Genomic DNA, 19,684 nt, shown 5'->3' on the forward strand with positions numbered 1-19,684 from the left:
CAAAATATTATTTTTTAGTTTAAAGTCAAGTATAATATTTAAGCATTATGAGTTATATACCAATATTTAGGCTGATATCTTTAGGACTATTTTAAATCCTTCCTACTTTCCCATATATTAGGATCCACTCCTACCCTAAAACAAAGACTAGATTGGGATTCATTTCTGTAATGAGAATAATTTCACTTTATGTCATAAAAATATATAGTGAATTATGCTAGGTCCCTAGTATGTCTCAAAAAGGCTGTGGTTAACTTGCTTTTCACCATCAGTTATAGAATTAAAACAGTCATGGAAGATCACTAGGAGATAACAAAAGTTTTTAAAGTGTTAGGAATCATATACCAGTGCATTTAGTAAGAACAAGGGTCAGTTTTAAAAGCATATGTTTCAGATACACATAAACACATATCCTTGGGTTCTCTGAACTCATTGGACATTTTTGTCTTTCTTTTCTTTCTTTCTTCCATTTTTTTTTTTTTTTGTTTTTGTTTTTTTGTTTTGGTATTTATTTAGATTTTTTTCTTTTTTAATTTAAATTAGCAACGATCTTGTTTAACATATCAATCCCCTTTCCTTCTTCCTCCCATCCTCCCAAAACCCCCTCACACACCCCAGGAAGGATGAGGCCTACCATGGGGGATCCTCAAAGTCAGTCATATCATTTGGAGACATTATTCTTCAAATGCAATAAAATGGTGAGTGACGCATCAACTGTTCTATACCTCAGACAATGACAAATTAAACATTTGTTTTCATAACCTTATTTTAAAGTTAATAATATTCTCATATCACTGAAAATAAAGTAACTTGAAATAAATTTTTGCATTGAGGTAAACCATAGTATACATTTTCTAAAAGCAAATACAGTAGTAGTGGCAGATTTATTATAGGATTGTTTCTCCCTTTTTTTCCATATTAAAGTAAAAGTAGAGCTAGGAGCTTTTGAAGGTTTCTGGGGAGTCTTATTAAGCCTAGTGGGAAATAAGGAAACTGTAAGAATGATACCTTCTTTAATATGTTTATAATGAGAGTGTTAGAAAAGCCCTTCAGCTAACCTGTGTTTAGAAAAAATACTCAACTTACTACAATTCTCATATAGAGCAGTTACTAGTACTACTGCTCATTAACACATTACAATTTTCTACCAAGATTACACATTTTCTGACTTTTGGAGAAAAATGAATGTGTAATATACAAAGTATCATGCAAATTATATGATATTTATGATACCATATCAGGAAATAAGCATGAGAGCAATGAATTCACAAGAACTTATTTTTCAGAAAGCCTCAATTCTAAACATGGCAGCAAGTTACAGAAGTTCTTATTTACTTGTCTATGTTGATATTATACTTTTAAATTCAAATTTAAGTTGTGACTACAGAATGCAGAATGAAATAAAAGACACCAGCGAAGTGGATTTGTGCTTTAACACAGGGAAGCATTCCCCACAGTACAGAAGTACAGAAAATGGGTCACCTTGAAAGTGAGCAGAAGCTACTATTTTACAGTTGGCTCTTTAGAACACTATTTTCTACCATCTCTCTCTATTTGCTCTTTTATTTGTTTTGCAAAAATGTATGTATGCTAGGATAAAACATAAGCTTTCTTTTATATGTTATTTTTCTCACATATAGCATTATGTTCACATCATAAAATGTTTCCACACACTTGTGTGTCCTTGTGTAATTGAGTTAATTGTGAGCATATTTCTTATTGACTTAGTTGTTTCACAATGTGTTTAAATGGCATTTATCTTTCAGAGCAGATATTTTAAGTAATGCCAAACCATAGAAAAAATTCCTTTTAATTAAAACATTGCTATTGATAATACAATTATAGTCTAACAAATGTACACCTAACATTTTTTCCTAGGTGACTTTTAATTATTCCTAAAATACAGTCAAGTCCCATGATGTTACTGTGTACACAAAGTTTCCAACTTAGAGCATAATGTCACATTGTATTTTGAATAGGATACATACATAGCCTGCTTTTGATTATGAAACATATACTTCCATAAATTTTAGTGGGTTTTGTTGTTTTCTTTTTTAAAGAGTGTGTTTTGAAAAGTGTTTTTTGTTCTAATAATATGCTGGTAATTCACCAGCATGAATTCTTCTCCTTGTAAACAAGTAATTCATACTCTCTAGTCTATGTTTAATAGCACAATTAAAATAGACAGCCCAAAGTGGTTTTGAATGAAACTGTTTGTACCGTTCATTCACAGCAATACAATTCTAGCTGTGTAAATAAACTGATGTAAAACATACAAATCACAATCATGGGTAATTTTTCTGTTGCCAGCTTTCTGACCAAAGCTTCTACCCTGTTGAGGTTTTGTTGTTCTTTCTTTTTAAGTTATATTTCCACCTCAAACCTAACAACATAAAAAGGTTGAAAAACCACAAGGCATTATGTCACTTAATTAAATATGAGTTGATTTGACTGAAATGTTCATCAGAAACCCAGGCGATTAGGTGTTCTGATTTGTGTCTTTGTACTGCTTCCTGCTGCTTGTGTCCTGAGCCAAGTCCACAGTTCTAGGCCCTGATTATCACATCTTCCAAACAAGAATGAGAAAAGCACAGTAGCGCTAATAGGATTACTGTGAATATCAAAGTGCTTTAAAATATATAGAGCCAACACAAAATTGCCAAGCTAAAGGTAAGAGCATGGCAGGGATTTCTATAATGACTTTGAACTCAATTAGAATTCTAACCAATAATATAAATTAGCAAACACCTCTAGAAATATTGTTAAATTTTGCATATTTATGGTCAAAAAGACAAAAGTTTTATAAAGCTAAATTAATGTCAATATTCCATTATCATCAGACACTAAAAGTATAAATACTAAAATCCACTAAGAAATTTAAATTTAATGTAACACCAAGTAAATGAGAGATTAAGAATTTTAATCTCCAAATATTTACTGTGCATGACCATGGATTTTAGATCATTTAATGTTTTATCCTCACTACACATTAAAGCATAGAAAGCAAACTAATTTAGTCTTGCTAACTAATAAACATATTTTAAACTACTTTTAGAATTCATGAATGTATTAAAAATTACTAAGCACATTACTTAAGATCCACAATACTTAATCAGCTTAAAATATAAGTTGTTAGGTGTGGCCTAATTGTGTTGGATCTTTTTAACAACTGAAAACAAAATCCCAACCTAAAATATTAACAGAAACATGGAAATCTGAAACAAATAACTAAAATATTATATTAAATGAGGAAGAACCTGTGTTGGAGGGATGGCTCAGAGGTAAAAAATAGCTCTTGCAGGGTACAGGGGTTTTGTCCTCAGCATTTGCAAGGCAGCTGAGGAGATACTTTAACTCTAGGTCTAGGGAATCTAATTCTCTCTTGTGTAGGACCTCTTCAGCTGCCAGACTCCTTGTGTGTGTGTGTGTGTGTGTGTGTGTGTGTGTGTGTGTGTGTGTGTGCATTCAGGCATATAAAGATGCAAATAAAATAAAACTTTACAAAGGAATATGGCTGAAGGTTATATTATCAATAATGACCACAGATTTGTTAAATCTGTCATACAAAATCTTAAAATATAAAATATGATGAACTGAATACATCTTTTAACTAACCCCATTTCCTCTAAAATGTTTTTGTTTGTTTTATAAGACAGGCTATTAGGAGCATAGGTTGGCTTCAAACATATTTTGTGAAAATAGCTAGCCTTCAATTCTTGGTCCTCTTTCCCTACATTTCAAACAGTGCAATAACAGAGGAGTACTCCTCTTTGTTATTTGTTATTCTTGTAGTCCTAACATGTTGAAGCAATACTTTAGGATTGCAATATTGAGAATACTATATGCATTGTACAATATTGGTAAACAAAATGAACCCTGTTGTGTTTACCTTGCCTCCTTAAAGTCATGTCTTATTGTCATGGTGACAAGGAAAAAATTTGAAAATCACAAATGTAAACTCAGGGACATGCAATGGATGAAGGAAATGAAATAAAAGTTTAGTGTCTTTTCCTGTCTGGGACCTTGATTCCCAAAAAGGGAATCCATACCTTCAGCAAGGTAGTAACACATTCCCACCACTGATCAGGAAATACACCTGAAATCACTGAAAAGGGTGGATATCAAAATGGGAAAAGTGAAGCAGGAGAGACTACTCAGCTTCAAAGAACCTAAGTTAAGTTTCCAGCACTCACATAGATCTGCCTGCCTCTGCCTCCTGAATGCTGGGACTAAAGGTGTGCACCACCATTGCCAGGTCCTAATCATTGTTGTTTTCTAAGCAGTGTTTGATAATTCTGGATCTACTCCTGGGATATCTAATATTGCAAAAGCATGAACGTAGACGTATAATAAAATAGCCTGGTATGGGGATGGGGTGGGAGTCTAACTCTTTATAGGACAGAAATGTTCACTCTGCCCTGCACATTTCATTTGCTTTCCAGAAACAAAGAACAACTATGGTACAAACACATTTTGGATGATACTTCAGTAAAGTGCACTTACATTTAACTTCCTTCAGATAGTATTTATGTTTGTTGCAAAGTATTTTGTGCATGCAATCTTTTTAACATCCTGTTATTAGTATGTTAACACAGCAAGGGGTCATTGCAGTGAACTATAAAGGATTCCTAGGCCACTATGAAGAACAAGCTGAAAACCTGCTAGAGGTATATATAACTAACAAAACTGCACATTAGGTTCTCTGTGGTATACATACTTTCTAGATATGTTTTACTTCACAGTAAACTTAAGAGAAATATTAATTTAATTAATTAAATTATCCCTAAAAGTATTTTGAATAATACTTACTTTTTAGTGTTTTTTTCCTTATATACAAAACACAGAGTTCACTCTCTAGCAAAAATAAGAAGTTGCGCAAGCATAAAGAGAAGGAAGGAAGGGAGGGAGAGCGGTAGGGAAGGAAAGAGACAGGAAGGAAGGAAGGAAATTAGGAAGAAAGAAAGAAAGAAAGAAAGAAAGAAAGGAAAAAGAAAGAAATTAGGAAGGAAGGTAGGTAGGAAGCTGGATAGGTATGTAGTAGGTGATCAGGATTCATCCTACCATTTAAAAAAAGGTAAAGGAGGTGACTTCCAGCAAGCAACTATTTATACCCTGTGTCCATATTCAGAAAGAAGTCAATACAGCGAAGTAAAGTTTAATGTTCCCTGCCTTGGGCTTATGAGATGGTTCAGCCAGTAAAGAAACTTGCTATATAAGCCTGATGACTAAGGTCAATCACAAGAACTCAGTCAAAAATGCAAGTACAAAATTTACCACATAAAGTTGTTCTGTGATGTTCACATGCACTCTGTGTTTCATACACATGTCACAGAGGCACACTCACACCAATGGTAACTAAAACTAGAGGAAAACATGGAATATCTGGTCACCTTGAGTGAGACCTTGGGGAGAAAAGAAAATGATCAAGAGTCTCTGTTCTGGACAGAGACCTAGAAGCTCATTTTGTTGTTCCTTCATCTCCTTCCGATGATGCTATGAACCAAACCTTTATTTCCCTCAGATGATGCTCTGGACCATAGCATCAACTTCATTTACTTAGGAAGAAAGCTCATTTTTAAAATAATTTCCTAGAAGGCTGTCAACAGATCGAAACATGGACCTACTTCCTTGAGGTATTAGTCACTTGATCTATATAGTATTTAAGATATTTTAATACATCCAAGTTATCTTCAAATTGACTTTGCTCATATATTTACTTATTAAAATCCCATATGTTTCCAGGTACATGACAAGAATATAGGGTTTTAATTTAGAATATTACTCATTTGATTTTATATATTAATCTAATTAATATTACCAAATAAAACTGAGTTGTTGCTAATGGTTAAAGCCTAAAATTAAAAACGGAAGAAAACTAAGGATGGATCACAGATGATAGTGATATTATAATGTTGACAAGGACTAATGCAATTCAAATCCTTTATTTGTAATTTATAATAAATGGTAAAATTAATGTCAAATGTACAAGCAAGAAATTCAGTCTTCATGTATACCATTGCAGAATTAAGTTGCACAAATAATTTAGTTTAAAAGATTTTATTACCTTATTTGTGTTGATAGCATATGAGTAACCTAAAAGTATATATTCTATGTAACAGTCATACATTTATTAAAGACTGAAGTTCAAGAAGATGGTTCAGTGGTTGAACGCACTTGTCACCAAGTTTGAGGATCTGTGTTTGAACACTAGTCCATACATGATTCAAGCAGAATAACTCCCAGAAGTTGTCTTCTAACTTCCAAATGCACATCGTATTGTTGATTTCCCAAATAAATAAAATAAATGGAATTTTAAACATTTAAGATGATTACACTAGAAACTGAAGCACTATTAAATAGCAGTTAGGAATACTGCATTTAATATTATACCTAAGTAAAACAATAAGTTTTTATAATTAACTCATGGATATTATTTTAAATCCTGAATAAATCACTCTAACACACTTAAATATTAACTACAGTGATTTAAATACTGCAAAAAATTCATCCACCTGAAAACAAAGATTATATTACTGAGTATATAATAAAAGAATTTTTCTTTTATGAATGTTCAATCGCCTAAAATCCAACTTTGTAAAGATGTTTTGTGAATTTATAAATGTAGAAAAGAAATTATATCAAATCTTTTCTGTATTTTCATTTCAAAAATATTACACCAATCTAATGACCTCCTAATTTTTACAGAAGTTTATATTTATATAATATGATACCCTCAACTGGCAAAATATAATGTTAATGCTTGTAATATTCAGGTAGAAAAGAGAAAAGATACTGAAGGGCACTAGGGAGCAGCTTCTTTTTGAGTGTGTGTGTGTGTGTGTGTGTGTGTTTTCAGGATTAGGGTGCACAATACATCTTCAAACATCAGATACCATTGCTCCAAAGCAATATAATTTGTCTTGATCTTATTTATTCCTCATTAGCCTATCCTGGGGGTAGTGTGGGCCTTCTGAAACAGATATCTATTTTCTTGAATACAAAGTGAACTCTTTAGGAATGAAAAATGGTTGTGGGTTTGTTATTCAGCCATGGTAGCTTTCATCACACATTGAGCTATTAAAATAAATTCCTACTAAGCTGGGCATTGGTGGTGCAAGCCTTTAATCCCAGTACTTGAGAGGCAGAGAAGGGGTGTCAAGGCCAGCCAGGTCTACGGAGCAAGTTGCACAAGAGACTCCAATGCAACACAGAGAAACCCTGTCTTGAATAACAACAACATCAAAAAGAAATTTCTACTTTGTAAATCATTATTCTGCATGTCCACTAAAAGCTAGCAAGAGGTGACTTACAGCAAATCTTACTCTGAGGTCACTTTACTCTATTTAGGGTCATCTTTTCTTTAATCTGTTTATCTCCTTGATCACAGGACTTGGCTCCAATAAACACCTTTTCTGATAATGTTTTTCTCCTCAAACTGTACATTCTGTATTTTCTTTTCCCAGCTTGTTCTTTCATGAGAGATCGGCATAAGTGTGAATACTAATAGCCACACAAAACAAAGTCATAATATGGAGGTCTTGAAATTCCTCCTACCAGTGCAATTAATCCAACACTTTCTAATTTAGCCTCAAGCATAATTTTAGTAAAAGGGCACAAAGCAGTCACATTCTTTGCCAAATATCACTAGAATGGTCTCCAGGGCACTTATTGACTCTTCCCCTCTGAAAATCTCTGAGGTGGTTTCTTATAATCTATATCATTCTCTATACTACTGTCTTCCATGTTTGTACTGGAAGGGCCCATTACACATTGCTTAAAGTATTCAAGTACTTTTCTAGTATAAATTCCCAAAGTCTTCCATATTCTTTTAACAAGTAGAGTAGAGAGGCCTGTCACAGTAATAATCTAGTACCTTGTATCAACCTTGGTCTTAATCACTGTTCTATTGCTGTGAAGAAATATTGTGACAACAACAACTCTTATTAAAGAAAGAATTCAAATTGGGACCTGTTTACAGTATCAGATGCTAGCTCATTATTACCATGAATGGGATCATGGTAGTAGGTATGGCAGGCATGTTTTTGTGGATATAGTCAAGAGCTACATTTTTGCCCATGGGGGGGGTAGAGAGAGAGAGAGAACATGATCTCAATAGATGCTTTTGAAACCTCAAAGTCCAATGTCCCCCTCCAGTGACACAGTTCATCCAAGAAGGCCACACCTCCTAATATGTCTAATCCTTTCAAATAGTATCATTTCCTTAAGTATGCAAAAATAGGAGCTTGGTGGGAGGGGGTTGGTGATTCTTGTTCAAATCACCACAATACTAAGACATTTTAACAATAAATCAAATAGACATGGAAATTCACAAGTAAGTAAATAAACATAATATAAGGAAGATGGATGAAATATATTCTTCATATGGAGTCTAGATAAATAGAATATATAGGAACAGGGAGAATAATTGAAAGATGAGGAGAAGGGAATTTTTGGAAATTAAGACAGAAATTAAGGAAATGGTTTTGAGGACAAGTAAAATATAAGTTTAAGCCTTTTAAAAGGATGAAAGCATGTTAAATAAATTTAGGTGAAATTCCTTCAAAATGTTTTGCTTCAATCTTCTGTTGTTAACTCCTCTCAAGACAACTATTCTGTTGGCCTCCTAAGACCTGTCCTCATTTTTCTACAACTCCCTCAGGCAAATATGTCCACTTTAGGCCTTACGGAACATAAACAGTAGCAAATTTTAGTCTGGGGAGATGACCAAGTATCATAAGCACTTTCTATAAGCCTAAGAGCCTGTGTGGGGAAAAAAACAAAACAAAACAAACAAACAAAAAAAAAAAAAAAAAAAAAACAAGAACCACTTCAATGCCAAGAGAGAGAGTGTGTTCTTGCAATTGTAGCACTCAAGCTAGATGGGAGACTGATACAAGAAAATCCCTGCAAGTCTGGGGTAACTACCCTGGCATGTACAGCTGAAAATAACCAAGAGACTGTGATTCTAACGGCCTAACATCTGAAGTTGTCCTCTCTTCTCTAATTAAGCATGATACCATGCATGAGCTCTCTCTCTCTCTCTCTCTCTCTATCTCTCTCTCTGTCACACACACACACACACACACACACACACACACACACACACTAACACCAGACATATGTGCTCAACATATAATTTTTTTTAAATACTAAGTAGTTACATTTACCAATAAACGGATAATTTGATGGCATTCCTATAACAGGTTTATCTGCTGCATTCATGTATAAATCAAAATGTTTACAACTGAAACAATAATGGTACAAGTTCTTTCTCATGTTCATAGGAACAACTACCTTTCCAAAATTAGTTTTTTCTCCTCCCAGCAACCTCCATGTTCTCTGTGTGGTCATTAAATATGCCTTGGCAAATGGCAAATGAAAATAAAAATCAGTGCTGGGCATATTTATTCACATGCTTTTTTTTATTTGATGTGCACTTTTCAACTCACAGAAAATACGAACAAACTGCCTTTTAATGCAGCAGTTCCAAACCACATTCGGGGAGCTGCTAGTAAACATTTAACTTTAGATTAGCTTTCTCAAACTTTTAAGCACTGAAATTCAAGATTTGTTTCCACACTGAAGCAAGGCCTCAGCATCTTTTTTAAGCTTCTCTTGGCATCTCATTTTCACGCACCATCTGAGACGACTTGGAACACATCAGAAAATAACACCACTTACAAAAAATAAAATAAAAAGAGCAAAACTCTCTGGACAGTGCCTAGTTCTAAATTCATCATTTGTGGGACTCATTCTGGTGGGATTTTATTTTAAGTGTAAATATTAAAAGATGATCTTATTAGAGTTGGCGGCTTCAGTCAGCAAATGTTGTAACACCTACATCTTTATTTTTAATACTTGGGATAAGACACAAAAATAGGAGTTACTTTTATATAATTAATATTTTTTGGGAAGCTTTAAGCAACTAAATCAAATGATGTAGTATTATATTTTTAACAATTAACACATTCCAATGGGGAGGAATGACATTCTCAGTTCTTATGGAAATAAGACTTAAAATTGGCTACATGGCATAAACTGGGACTAAACTCCATCACCAGAAAAGCAATGAAAGCACTTTCATCTATTGAAATCAGTTGCTGGGAACACTGAAGCCTCAACAGTTCTTAGGATTCATGAAAATGCCACATTTTTCATCATCACAGTTACATTTTATTTTAAGGAAATAAACAGAAGAAAACACACAAATGAATGTTCCCTCATATACACATTCAACGTTTCATTTATGAGAAAATTGGCACTGTCCTTTGACTAAGTCTATCTCAATATACTGACTATATTGCAGAACCTAAAAGTACAATTTTGAAACCCTCAACAAATATGGAAAAAAGATTATGTGTTTAGTAATTGGAAAATGGCTACTGATTTTTTTAATTAAATATGGTTACTCAGAGAAATAATTATAAGATTGCATTTGTAGAACAATGTATAATAGTTTTACCAGTTTTGTTTTATAAGTTTACATAAATATACAATCAAAATATGAAGAGTTAGATTGACACAGTGATACACTTCTTTAATTTCAGTACTTGGCAGGTGGATATTGATGGGTTTTGGTCACTTAGAGGCTAGTCTGGAGTACATGGGGAGTTCTAGGTGAGCAAGGTCAAGCAATACAAGTGGTAATCTGTCTTTTAAAAAAGTGTAAAGTTAGGTTTTAAAAAGTTGTCATCATGTAAAAAGACAGGATTTATCTTATCTTCTACAATTTCATATTAAAACTGTGTTACATTTTCCCTAAGTGAGCTTTTACAATATACAACACCAAGTTAATTGACATTAATTTACATGTAGGTTAGTTAGATCCCAGGTGATTTGATGGTGCTTGAACCCCTATGTCTGATTCCTGTCACCTGGATGACATAGTCAATCACAGTGAATCAGTATTGGTAACTGTTGGCTAAGCAGCATGGGAGTGGTCAGTGTGTCACACCACTTAGTATTCCTGCAGAGAAACTGGCTTCAGTATCCAGAACCCACCTAATGATTCACACCTCTGTCTGTAACTCCAGTTCCAGTAGACTGGTGTCATGTTCTGGCCTCCCTGGAAACCAGGAGCAATTGTGGTGAACATACATGTATGCAGACAGAACACACATATAACTAAAATAAATATATTTTAAAAGACACCACAGTGTCATTCACCACTAAAATGAGTTATGCATTCATCAATTTATTTTAGGTAACATTTTAGCATTTTTAATGTATTGGTTCTGAATGTTCAATCTTTGTAATACTATATTTTACCATTAGAAGGTTAATGGTAGAAGGTAGAATTGGGAGTAGCAGCAACTGGGTTTAATTTGGATTTTTGATAAGACTGACAGCAATCTGATTTTATGTTAAGTCAGCTTGAAAAGCAAAGAGTTTTGACTTTAATCAAATGATAGGGATGTTTTGGGTTAACTTTACTTGAATCACACTGTGAAAACCCAATCAAGAATTTCAATCAGTTCCCAAAATGCCTGCATGTAGCCTATAAGCCATGGCAAACTGGTCACTACTCATAAAGCCATCCCTACTGCACTGAGCCTTCACCTGTCTAATACCTTAACATAAATCTGAAAGTGAATGTAATATCCACTGCATTCAGTAGCTTTAATAGTGTGGTTGACAATTGTATTTGAAATTCACAAGTTCAAAGAACATTTTTCTACAGCTTGATTTTATGCTTCAAATTCCCCATGCTTTACAGGCAGTTTTTAAAGGTAGAATGGAAGAAAAAAGTTATCCCATCATTCCCAGCAATTTCCCTTATACTGAAAAAAAATTCATAAAATCTTTTTAAAGGATAATCCAAATAATAGAAACTGACATTTTCTGATTTCATTAAATATTTCCCTCAATCACCCATAAAATTCATATATTCAAATATACTACAGAGAAAATTGAGATATAAATACAAATGAATAACATCATGAATTCATCTTAATAACATTTTTAAAGATCTTATTATACTGAAACTAGACAGAGATGTTTAATTTGACATTTAAAGGTATAACCAGAGATTATACTTTCAACCGTATTTTTTAGTGTTTCATTTTAATGCCAATTCACAGAAATCTATATATAAAAGAATGAGTTTACAGCTTAAAATGTTTTCAAAGCTATCTTTTATTTTGAAACTTAATAAAACCAAAAGTCATTGAAACAAAATATTTTCTAGTAGAACATTGAATTATATAGATTTTAAGGCGAGGAACAAAAATGATTACAGTCACTGTCAAAGTATAGCATGTTTCATTTAAGTGATGTGTTTTATTAAAATAGACTATTCAATGTAAAGTTCAGTATTTAAGCCAAATATTTATTCTCAAATGAGCTCTTCACAATGTTTCCAGTAATTTGTGAATGAAAAAAACATAATATAGAAGAACACATGCTTTTGTGGCTGACAAAATGCTCAATGTCGAGTTCTTGTTGGTTATGCAGGGCACTGGCAACCACCAATGAATCAAGCTTCCTGGGACCAGACACCTTCTTCAAGCTGTTACAAGCACTGCACTCACATGTTCATGCCACATACAGATGTACATATAAGAATTAAAATAAAATAATACCTATTATGTTTAAAATTTTAGCACATTTGTTTTATTTTTTCTTTTTTTAATTATTTTTTTCTTATTTTATATATCAATCCCAGTTCCCTCTTTGTCCCATTCTCCCCCCCTCATCCCAACACCTCCTCCCATCCCATTCTGCACCCACTCCCAAGGAACAGGGATGCCTTCTAGGATACATCATCATAATCTGCAAATCTTTTGGGGTAGGGCCTAAGCCCTCCCTCCTGCCTCTAGGTTAAGGGAGTGTCCCTCTTTTATTCTGTTGGTTATGCTTGCATCTGTAGTTCCTGATTGTTTACTCAGGTCTTCTATTTCCAGCATTCCCTCAGTTTGTGTTTTCTTTATTATCTCTATTTCAATATTCAGGTCTTGAATTGTTTGAATTGTTTTGAATTGTTTCTTTCATCTGTTTGATTGTTTTTTGTTTGTTTGTTTTGTTTTTATTGTCTTTCCTTGAATTCTTTAAGAGATTTGTTCACTTCTTGCATTTTTTGCAGAGGGGTGGTCAAACTAATGATCAGGAAAGCAAAGCAGCCAAACTTCCAGAGAGCTCTCATCTCTAACAGGGCTGGGGTGCTCCTATTCTCAATGTGGCCAGAGTGAGCCCTTGCTCCTGTCATAAATACCTCTGTAATGCTGGGATTAATGTGGTCCCAGGTGCTGAGACCTTTGTGTGAGCTGTTTCTCTTTAGTACTGGATCAAGTTTGTGTAGATCTGGGTGGCCTTGGGCTCACAGAGATCCCTCTATCTCTTATTCCTGAGTCCTAGGATTGAAGGTGTCTACCACTGCCTCCTAGCTTTTGACTGCTGGGATTAAAGTTGTGTGCCTGGATGCTAAGGCTTGTAGCTGACTTTGCTTTCTGAATGTTCAGACAAGCTTTAATAAAATATAAATAATATATCACTACAAACACTCATATACATAATATAAAAACAAATAATCTCAAAGAAAAGATGGATGTGTCAGAGAATGTCCACCAGGCAGCTGAGCTAGTCAGTCTCTTCCAGAGAGAGTGATTGTTTGGTGGCCTTTGTAACTTTGGCAAGGACTGGATGAATTCCTTTACTTTCAGTTCTCCAGGATTGGAAAGTTTGTTTATGTCTTAGTAAGGGTTTTTATTGAGGTCATATAATACCATGGTCCAAAGCAACTAGGTGAGGAAAAGGTTGATTTATGCTCATACTTCCAGGTCACACTCCATCATTGAGGCAAGTCAGGGCAAGAACTCAAGACAAGCCCGGGGAGGCAGGAGCTGAAGCAGAAGCCATGAGGAACACTGCTTACTGGCTTGCTTTCCATGACTTGTTCAGTTTGCTCTCTTATACCACCCAGGATACCATCACAGGGATTTTTGGTTTGTTTGTTTTTTTCTTCAGTTTCTTTAAGGGATTTTCTCATATCATCTTTGAGGGTCTCTATCATTTTCATAAAGTTATTATTTATGTTATTCTTTTCTGCTTTATTTGATTTGGTGTGTTCAGGTCTAGTTGGTGTAGAGTCCCTATAATCTGGTGGTGTCATACTGGTCTTTCTATTGTTTAGTGTTCTCTTGTATTGCTGTCTTCCCATCTCTTTTTCCAGTGGGTGCAGGTGGGACATCTCTCTCTCTCTCTCTCTCTCTCTCTCTCTCTCTCTCTCTTTCTCTCTCTCTCTCTTCTCGTTCTCTCTCCCCTCTTCTCCAGGTGTGTATAGGTGAATCAGGACTTCAATGTAGATGTTAGTAACTCTGGATTATCTGAGCTCTCTTGGAGGTCACTCAAGTAGAGGTCACAGCAGGGTCATTGATGTGGGAAAGGTAGACTCCAGATGGTCTCAAGCAGAAGGCAAAGTCGGCAAAGGTCAGGTGAGGGCAGGCTCCAGATGGTCTTGAGTGGAGGGGTAGGTCCAGCAAGTACAGAGCTTCCCCATGAAGTTCCAAGGAGAGGATGTGGGGAAAATGGCCTGTGCTGGTTCCAGACTCATCTCAGGCAGGAGGCCGGCAATAGGGCCCAAGGATCAGGTGAGGGCAAGCTCCAAATGGTCCCATATGGAGGGGCAGATCCAGTATTCACAGAGCCACCCCAGGAAGTACCAAGCAGAGAGTGGGGTTGTTGAACCTGAGCTCTAGCCAAACACCCCAAGCAGTAGTCCCAGTAGGGCCAAAGAAGAGGGCAATGCAGTCTCCCAATTTAATTTATTCTATATACATAGTATTATTGGCAAATTTATATGTAACATATTTCATGTATACCATATTTAACATAGGTATTTGTTTGTTCTGAGATGGCTTATATAGTCTCAAGGCTTTGTTGATTTTCCAATTATTATTGGATTGCACTTTAAGTAATAGTGATTTAACATATCATAATGACAAATATATTTTTGTATGTGTCTCCACTTGCATTGCCTTAATGTATAATAAATAACATGATATACTAACATGAACATACCTTGAATATCAAAATAATTGAATTAAAGTTTTTCTAGATTATAAATCATAGATATTGCTTGCACAAACCCAAATAGAAATAAATCATTTGTTATGCTAAAAGAATAGTCACAGATTTTTTCCCAATCAACAACCTAACCTTGGAAACTGCTTTGGATATTCTGAAAACAAGAAGTTGTTCTTCACATCACTGAATGAATTTCCTTTAGGGCATGTTTCCATACATTTTTATGTCTAATATATTGCTGGATTCCATCCTTGGAGTGCATCTTCCTTGTGGGACCTCATAGTTTGTTATTTCTGAATTAATTTTTGAAAAGGAATTATCCTTTAAAATAGAACAATGCCTCTATTTAAGATGTGTCTCATTTCACTCTATGAATGTTATTCTTGAAAAGATGAATGAAAATTAAAAAAAAACTGTCAAAATAAATTATTTTATATGTATTGGTGTGCTAGGAACTGTTAACTTTCTAATATTTACAATGTGTTATTAATAAGATTGATTATGCAGTATATATGAAGAAATCAAAATGTTAGACTATCAGTAAATATATGTTTACAAGTAGCTAGTGCATTAAAAATACTTTTTGTGCATTTGAAACTTCTATCATTATTTTAAAATCATTTCTAGTGTATGTGCATGTGGCTATTATCTGAAGGTCATGGTTTGTGTGGAGGTCAGAGGACAGCTTTGATTGTTCATCTGCATGTTCCATCTCATTTGTAACAGTGACTTTGCTGTCTTCTCTACATACAGTTTGCCTCTAAACTTTTAGCAAGTCTCCTATTTCTACTTCCCATCTAGCTAAACCAATTCTAAGATTACAGACAATACTATCTACTATATCTGGTATTCCATTAATTCTAGAGGTTGAACTTGGGCCCTCTCATTACAATACAAGCTCTCAACTTTCTGAATTATCCCACCATTCACATTTTAATTTTCTGTAATCAAGAAGTTTTAGCTATAACAAGGAAGTCTATAAAGTAGTAATTTATATTATCTGATTAAATAAATTGGACTGCATGTAAACATCTCTGTGTCTCTGTGTTCTTTCTCAGCTGCATTCTGACTTGGACAAAGGAGAGGGCACTGTTAAATACACGCTCTCTGGAGATGGTGCTGGCACTGTTTTTACAATTGATGAAACTACAGGTGACATTCATGCAATTAGAAGTCTGGACAGAGAAGAAAAACCTTTCTACACACTTCGTGCTCAGGCAGTGGATATAGAAACCAGAAAGCCCTTGGAGCCTGAATCTGAGTTCATCATTAAAGTGCAGGATATCAATGATAATGAACCAAAGTTCTTGGATGGACCTTATGTCGCTAGTGTTCCAGAAATGTCTCCTGTGGGTGAGTAGACAAATACAATTTCTATCAGATGCTATGACCACTCTTCAATACTTTTTTTTTTTTTTGCACGCTGATGTAGATATCCTATTTGTAGGAAATCATTATTGTTCACAAGTAAAAATTTTAATTTGCTCTAAGAACTTTAATTCCCTCACCTCTATGAGTAATTATGAGTATAATATGTAATATTCTTAATTATTTCCTAATTAATTGATTTATTTGAACTCATAATATATATTTATACATAAATGTATCATCTACTAAGACATGAATCTGATTGCCATTGATATACTATTTAGTGATGTAGACAACTACCAAAGATCCCCCCAAAACATATTGTAGTTATTAGCTCACAGTAAACCACAAGGTTTACATGGCATTGGAATCAGAAAAGAACCAAAAATAAAATAGGAATTATTTTTCAATCCTTGTATTTCTCCCATAATTAAATGCAAAAACCACTTCTTATTTAATCATGTTTCCTGTGCTGTTAAATCATAAATCTACTAGCATGAAGTCATTGTTGTTGGAAAAAATAGCTTAACTTAAAGTTGAGCTTAACTTAAAGTTGAGCTGGGTATGGTCAATGCATATCTTTAATCCCAGCACTTAGGCATGGAAGCAGGAGAATCTTAAACTCCAGGTCAATATTGGATACATTTTGAGATTATTTTATCCTTCTCTACTAGAGACTACAACTCAAAAGAAAAAAAATAGAAAAAAACAGAACTTTAAATTAGTTGAAATATTTTTACCATCATCTTAAATTTGCAAACTCTTACGTTACAATACAATTTGCTAAGTGAAATATTTTACCCTTTTGAAAGTTTATTTAGTGTGTATATAAATGTTCTTATGTATATGTGTGTGAACATACGTAATTGTGTATGGGGAGAACAGAGATAAACATAGAGTAAATTCTTCAGTCACTCTACCATAATTTTGAATCACACTATCTCTAGTTAGCTGGATTAACTGGTTTGTTGTAAATCTTCCCCTTGTCTCTATATGGTACTTAGATTATGGAAATGCACTACCACATCTGGTTTCTTATGTGGGTTCAGGGGAATTGAACTCAGGCCTCATGCTTGCTTGACAGTAGAAACACCTTTATTATTTGAGACACCTCCTCAGTCCCATGACGGAATTTTCAAATTATGTCTTGAATATTGAATCACTATAGGCAAGCCATAGTTATAGTTCAAAGTAACTCCTAGTTTGCAGGTATGCATAATGCTCTCAAACAGAATAAAACTTGAACCATAAGTGCATGACATGGTATTCTCTATGTCTGATGTGTCTAGAGGACCTTTGCTTTCCCTACCATGCCCTAACTATGCAATGAAGATTGTACTCAATAGTGAAGGATAGAGTCACCTCAGTAGTTAAGGAATTGTTCAATGGATTTATTATGAAAGTTTTACACCATGGATGAAACCTATCAAACATTCCAGAACACATTCTCTCAGTCACCTGCGAAGCCATCTGAAGATAGGTCATATAAATTTGTAGTTTTACTGTGCACAGAGAAGGCTGTGCATCTCAGGGGTTTGCTCATACAGAGATACCTTTCTAATGCAGTGTTATGATTTCAAGAGATTTATAAAAGTAAGAAAGAAACATGTATTATTAGAAAGTAATCCCAAAAACACAGTTTAATATTCTAAGAGGAGAAAAAATAATAAAACAATGTACTTCAAGACAAATGGTTTTTAAGTGGCAATGCTGTTTAGCAGACTTTGTGTAAATTAGAAATATCAGTTTGTGAAAATTTATTTACTCTATTTTTTTCTTTTTTGATAACTTTTTAATTCAAATTTGAAACAAGCTTTCTTTACATGTATTCCAGTTCCCATACCCTCCCGTACAAACCTGGTCCTCCCCATCAACTCCTGTCCCATCCCTTTTCTTCACCCCCAATGCCTCTATTTTCAAACTAAAACAATGTACATGGGACACACACACACACACATACACTCATACATAACACACTTATACTATTAGAAGAAATCTGCCTCATAAGGTAGTTAAGACTTTCATTATGCTTCTTACTATAATAAATAATATATCCTTGCAAATAACGCAATTAATTAAAAATTTTGCAGGTAGCATACAAAGAATAAATAGTCTGAATATTCAGAAGAAATATAGGGAAGTGAGAAACAATGTGGTTCTGGCTTTTGAAGTATTGGGGTAACACATGAATTATTATATTATAATATACTATAGTAATCTATATGAGAATAAATTCTTCAAAGTATATCTTTAGGCACCATCACTAAAATTTTATTGATGTACATGTTCACTATTCCTATCTATGTATCTATCTATCTTATTTCATATATTTAATTATTTACCTCTCTTATCTATCTACTTTCCTACATATCAATCATTTATCATAAAATTATAGAGAGCTAGAGAATATAGATTGCTATAACAGACAAGTGTTTATTTATTGATGTTTAATAAAGATCTGGATAAACAATTAGGATGAACAGATGTTTATTTAGGGAGAAATAACTCACAATATAGACAGGTGAACACCAGCAGGTTCCTGCTCCCAAGAATGCCTAAGGAAGTCCTCCTGTCCCTGTGCATCCGTAAGAGAGAGTTCCCCTACTCCTCCTCAGACCTAGTTCCCCAGATCACTTCCACCCCTGGTTTCACCCCCCCCAATGTACATGGTAAGTGCCACAGAAGGAAACAAAGTGAATATCCCACTACATTTATTAAAACTCAAAACACATGACATTCTGTGTTGGTATGTACTCTGAAAATACAAGCATAATTTTCTACTTTTAAATTAATTTAATGAGGCATCAAACACATTATGAATGAAATGTTAGGATATATACAATGAATTGCACATGGGACTCTTCACAAATTTCACTTACACATATCAAATAGAGATTGCTTGAGGACCGCTAATTGGTGGCAACTGTTACCCATGTTTTTGATGGCAAATATGAAGTTAACCAGGAACTGTAATGTATTCTGATCATAGCATCCATTTTTTTTTTTCTTGACTGCTTCAACTCAGCTCTAATCCATATCATCACTTTGGAAAACTCATGATTTTAAAAACCTAAGAGCAGAATTTTTCACTTTCTTTCTGTAATTCATCTTATTTTATTTTATTTTATTGTAATGTTAAATCTTTTTTTTTTTTTGCTTTTTTTTATTTATTTTATATAACCAAGTCCTTTTAAATGAAAACAAACATTTATAGACAATATTTGGGAATTTGGGCGTCATTCTTTCCAAACTACTTCCTGCTGGTAAGGGGCACTGTCATGGGGAATTCGAAGAA

At 34.1% G+C, this 19,684-nt stretch overlaps 1 protein-coding gene across 1 annotated transcript in view; it reads left to right on the forward strand.

Annotated features, from left to right (window-relative positions):
• Positions 1 to 19,684, forward strand: part of Cdh12 (cadherin 12) — a 263,017-nt gene that overhangs the window by 87,183 nt on the left and 156,150 nt on the right. Inside the window, exon 2 of the mRNA XM_051182582.1 lies at positions 16,080 to 16,374. Within this exon, the coding sequence (XP_051038539.1) occupies positions 16,080 to 16,374 (295 nt within the window). The remainder of the gene's footprint in view (positions 1 to 16,079; positions 16,375 to 19,684) is intronic.

Source organism: Phodopus roborovskii, unplaced genomic scaffold (assembly GCF_943737965.1).
Source record: "Phodopus roborovskii unplaced genomic scaffold, PHOROB, whole genome shotgun sequence".
Classification (NCBI taxonomy): domain Eukaryota; kingdom Metazoa; phylum Chordata; class Mammalia; order Rodentia; family Cricetidae; genus Phodopus; species Phodopus roborovskii.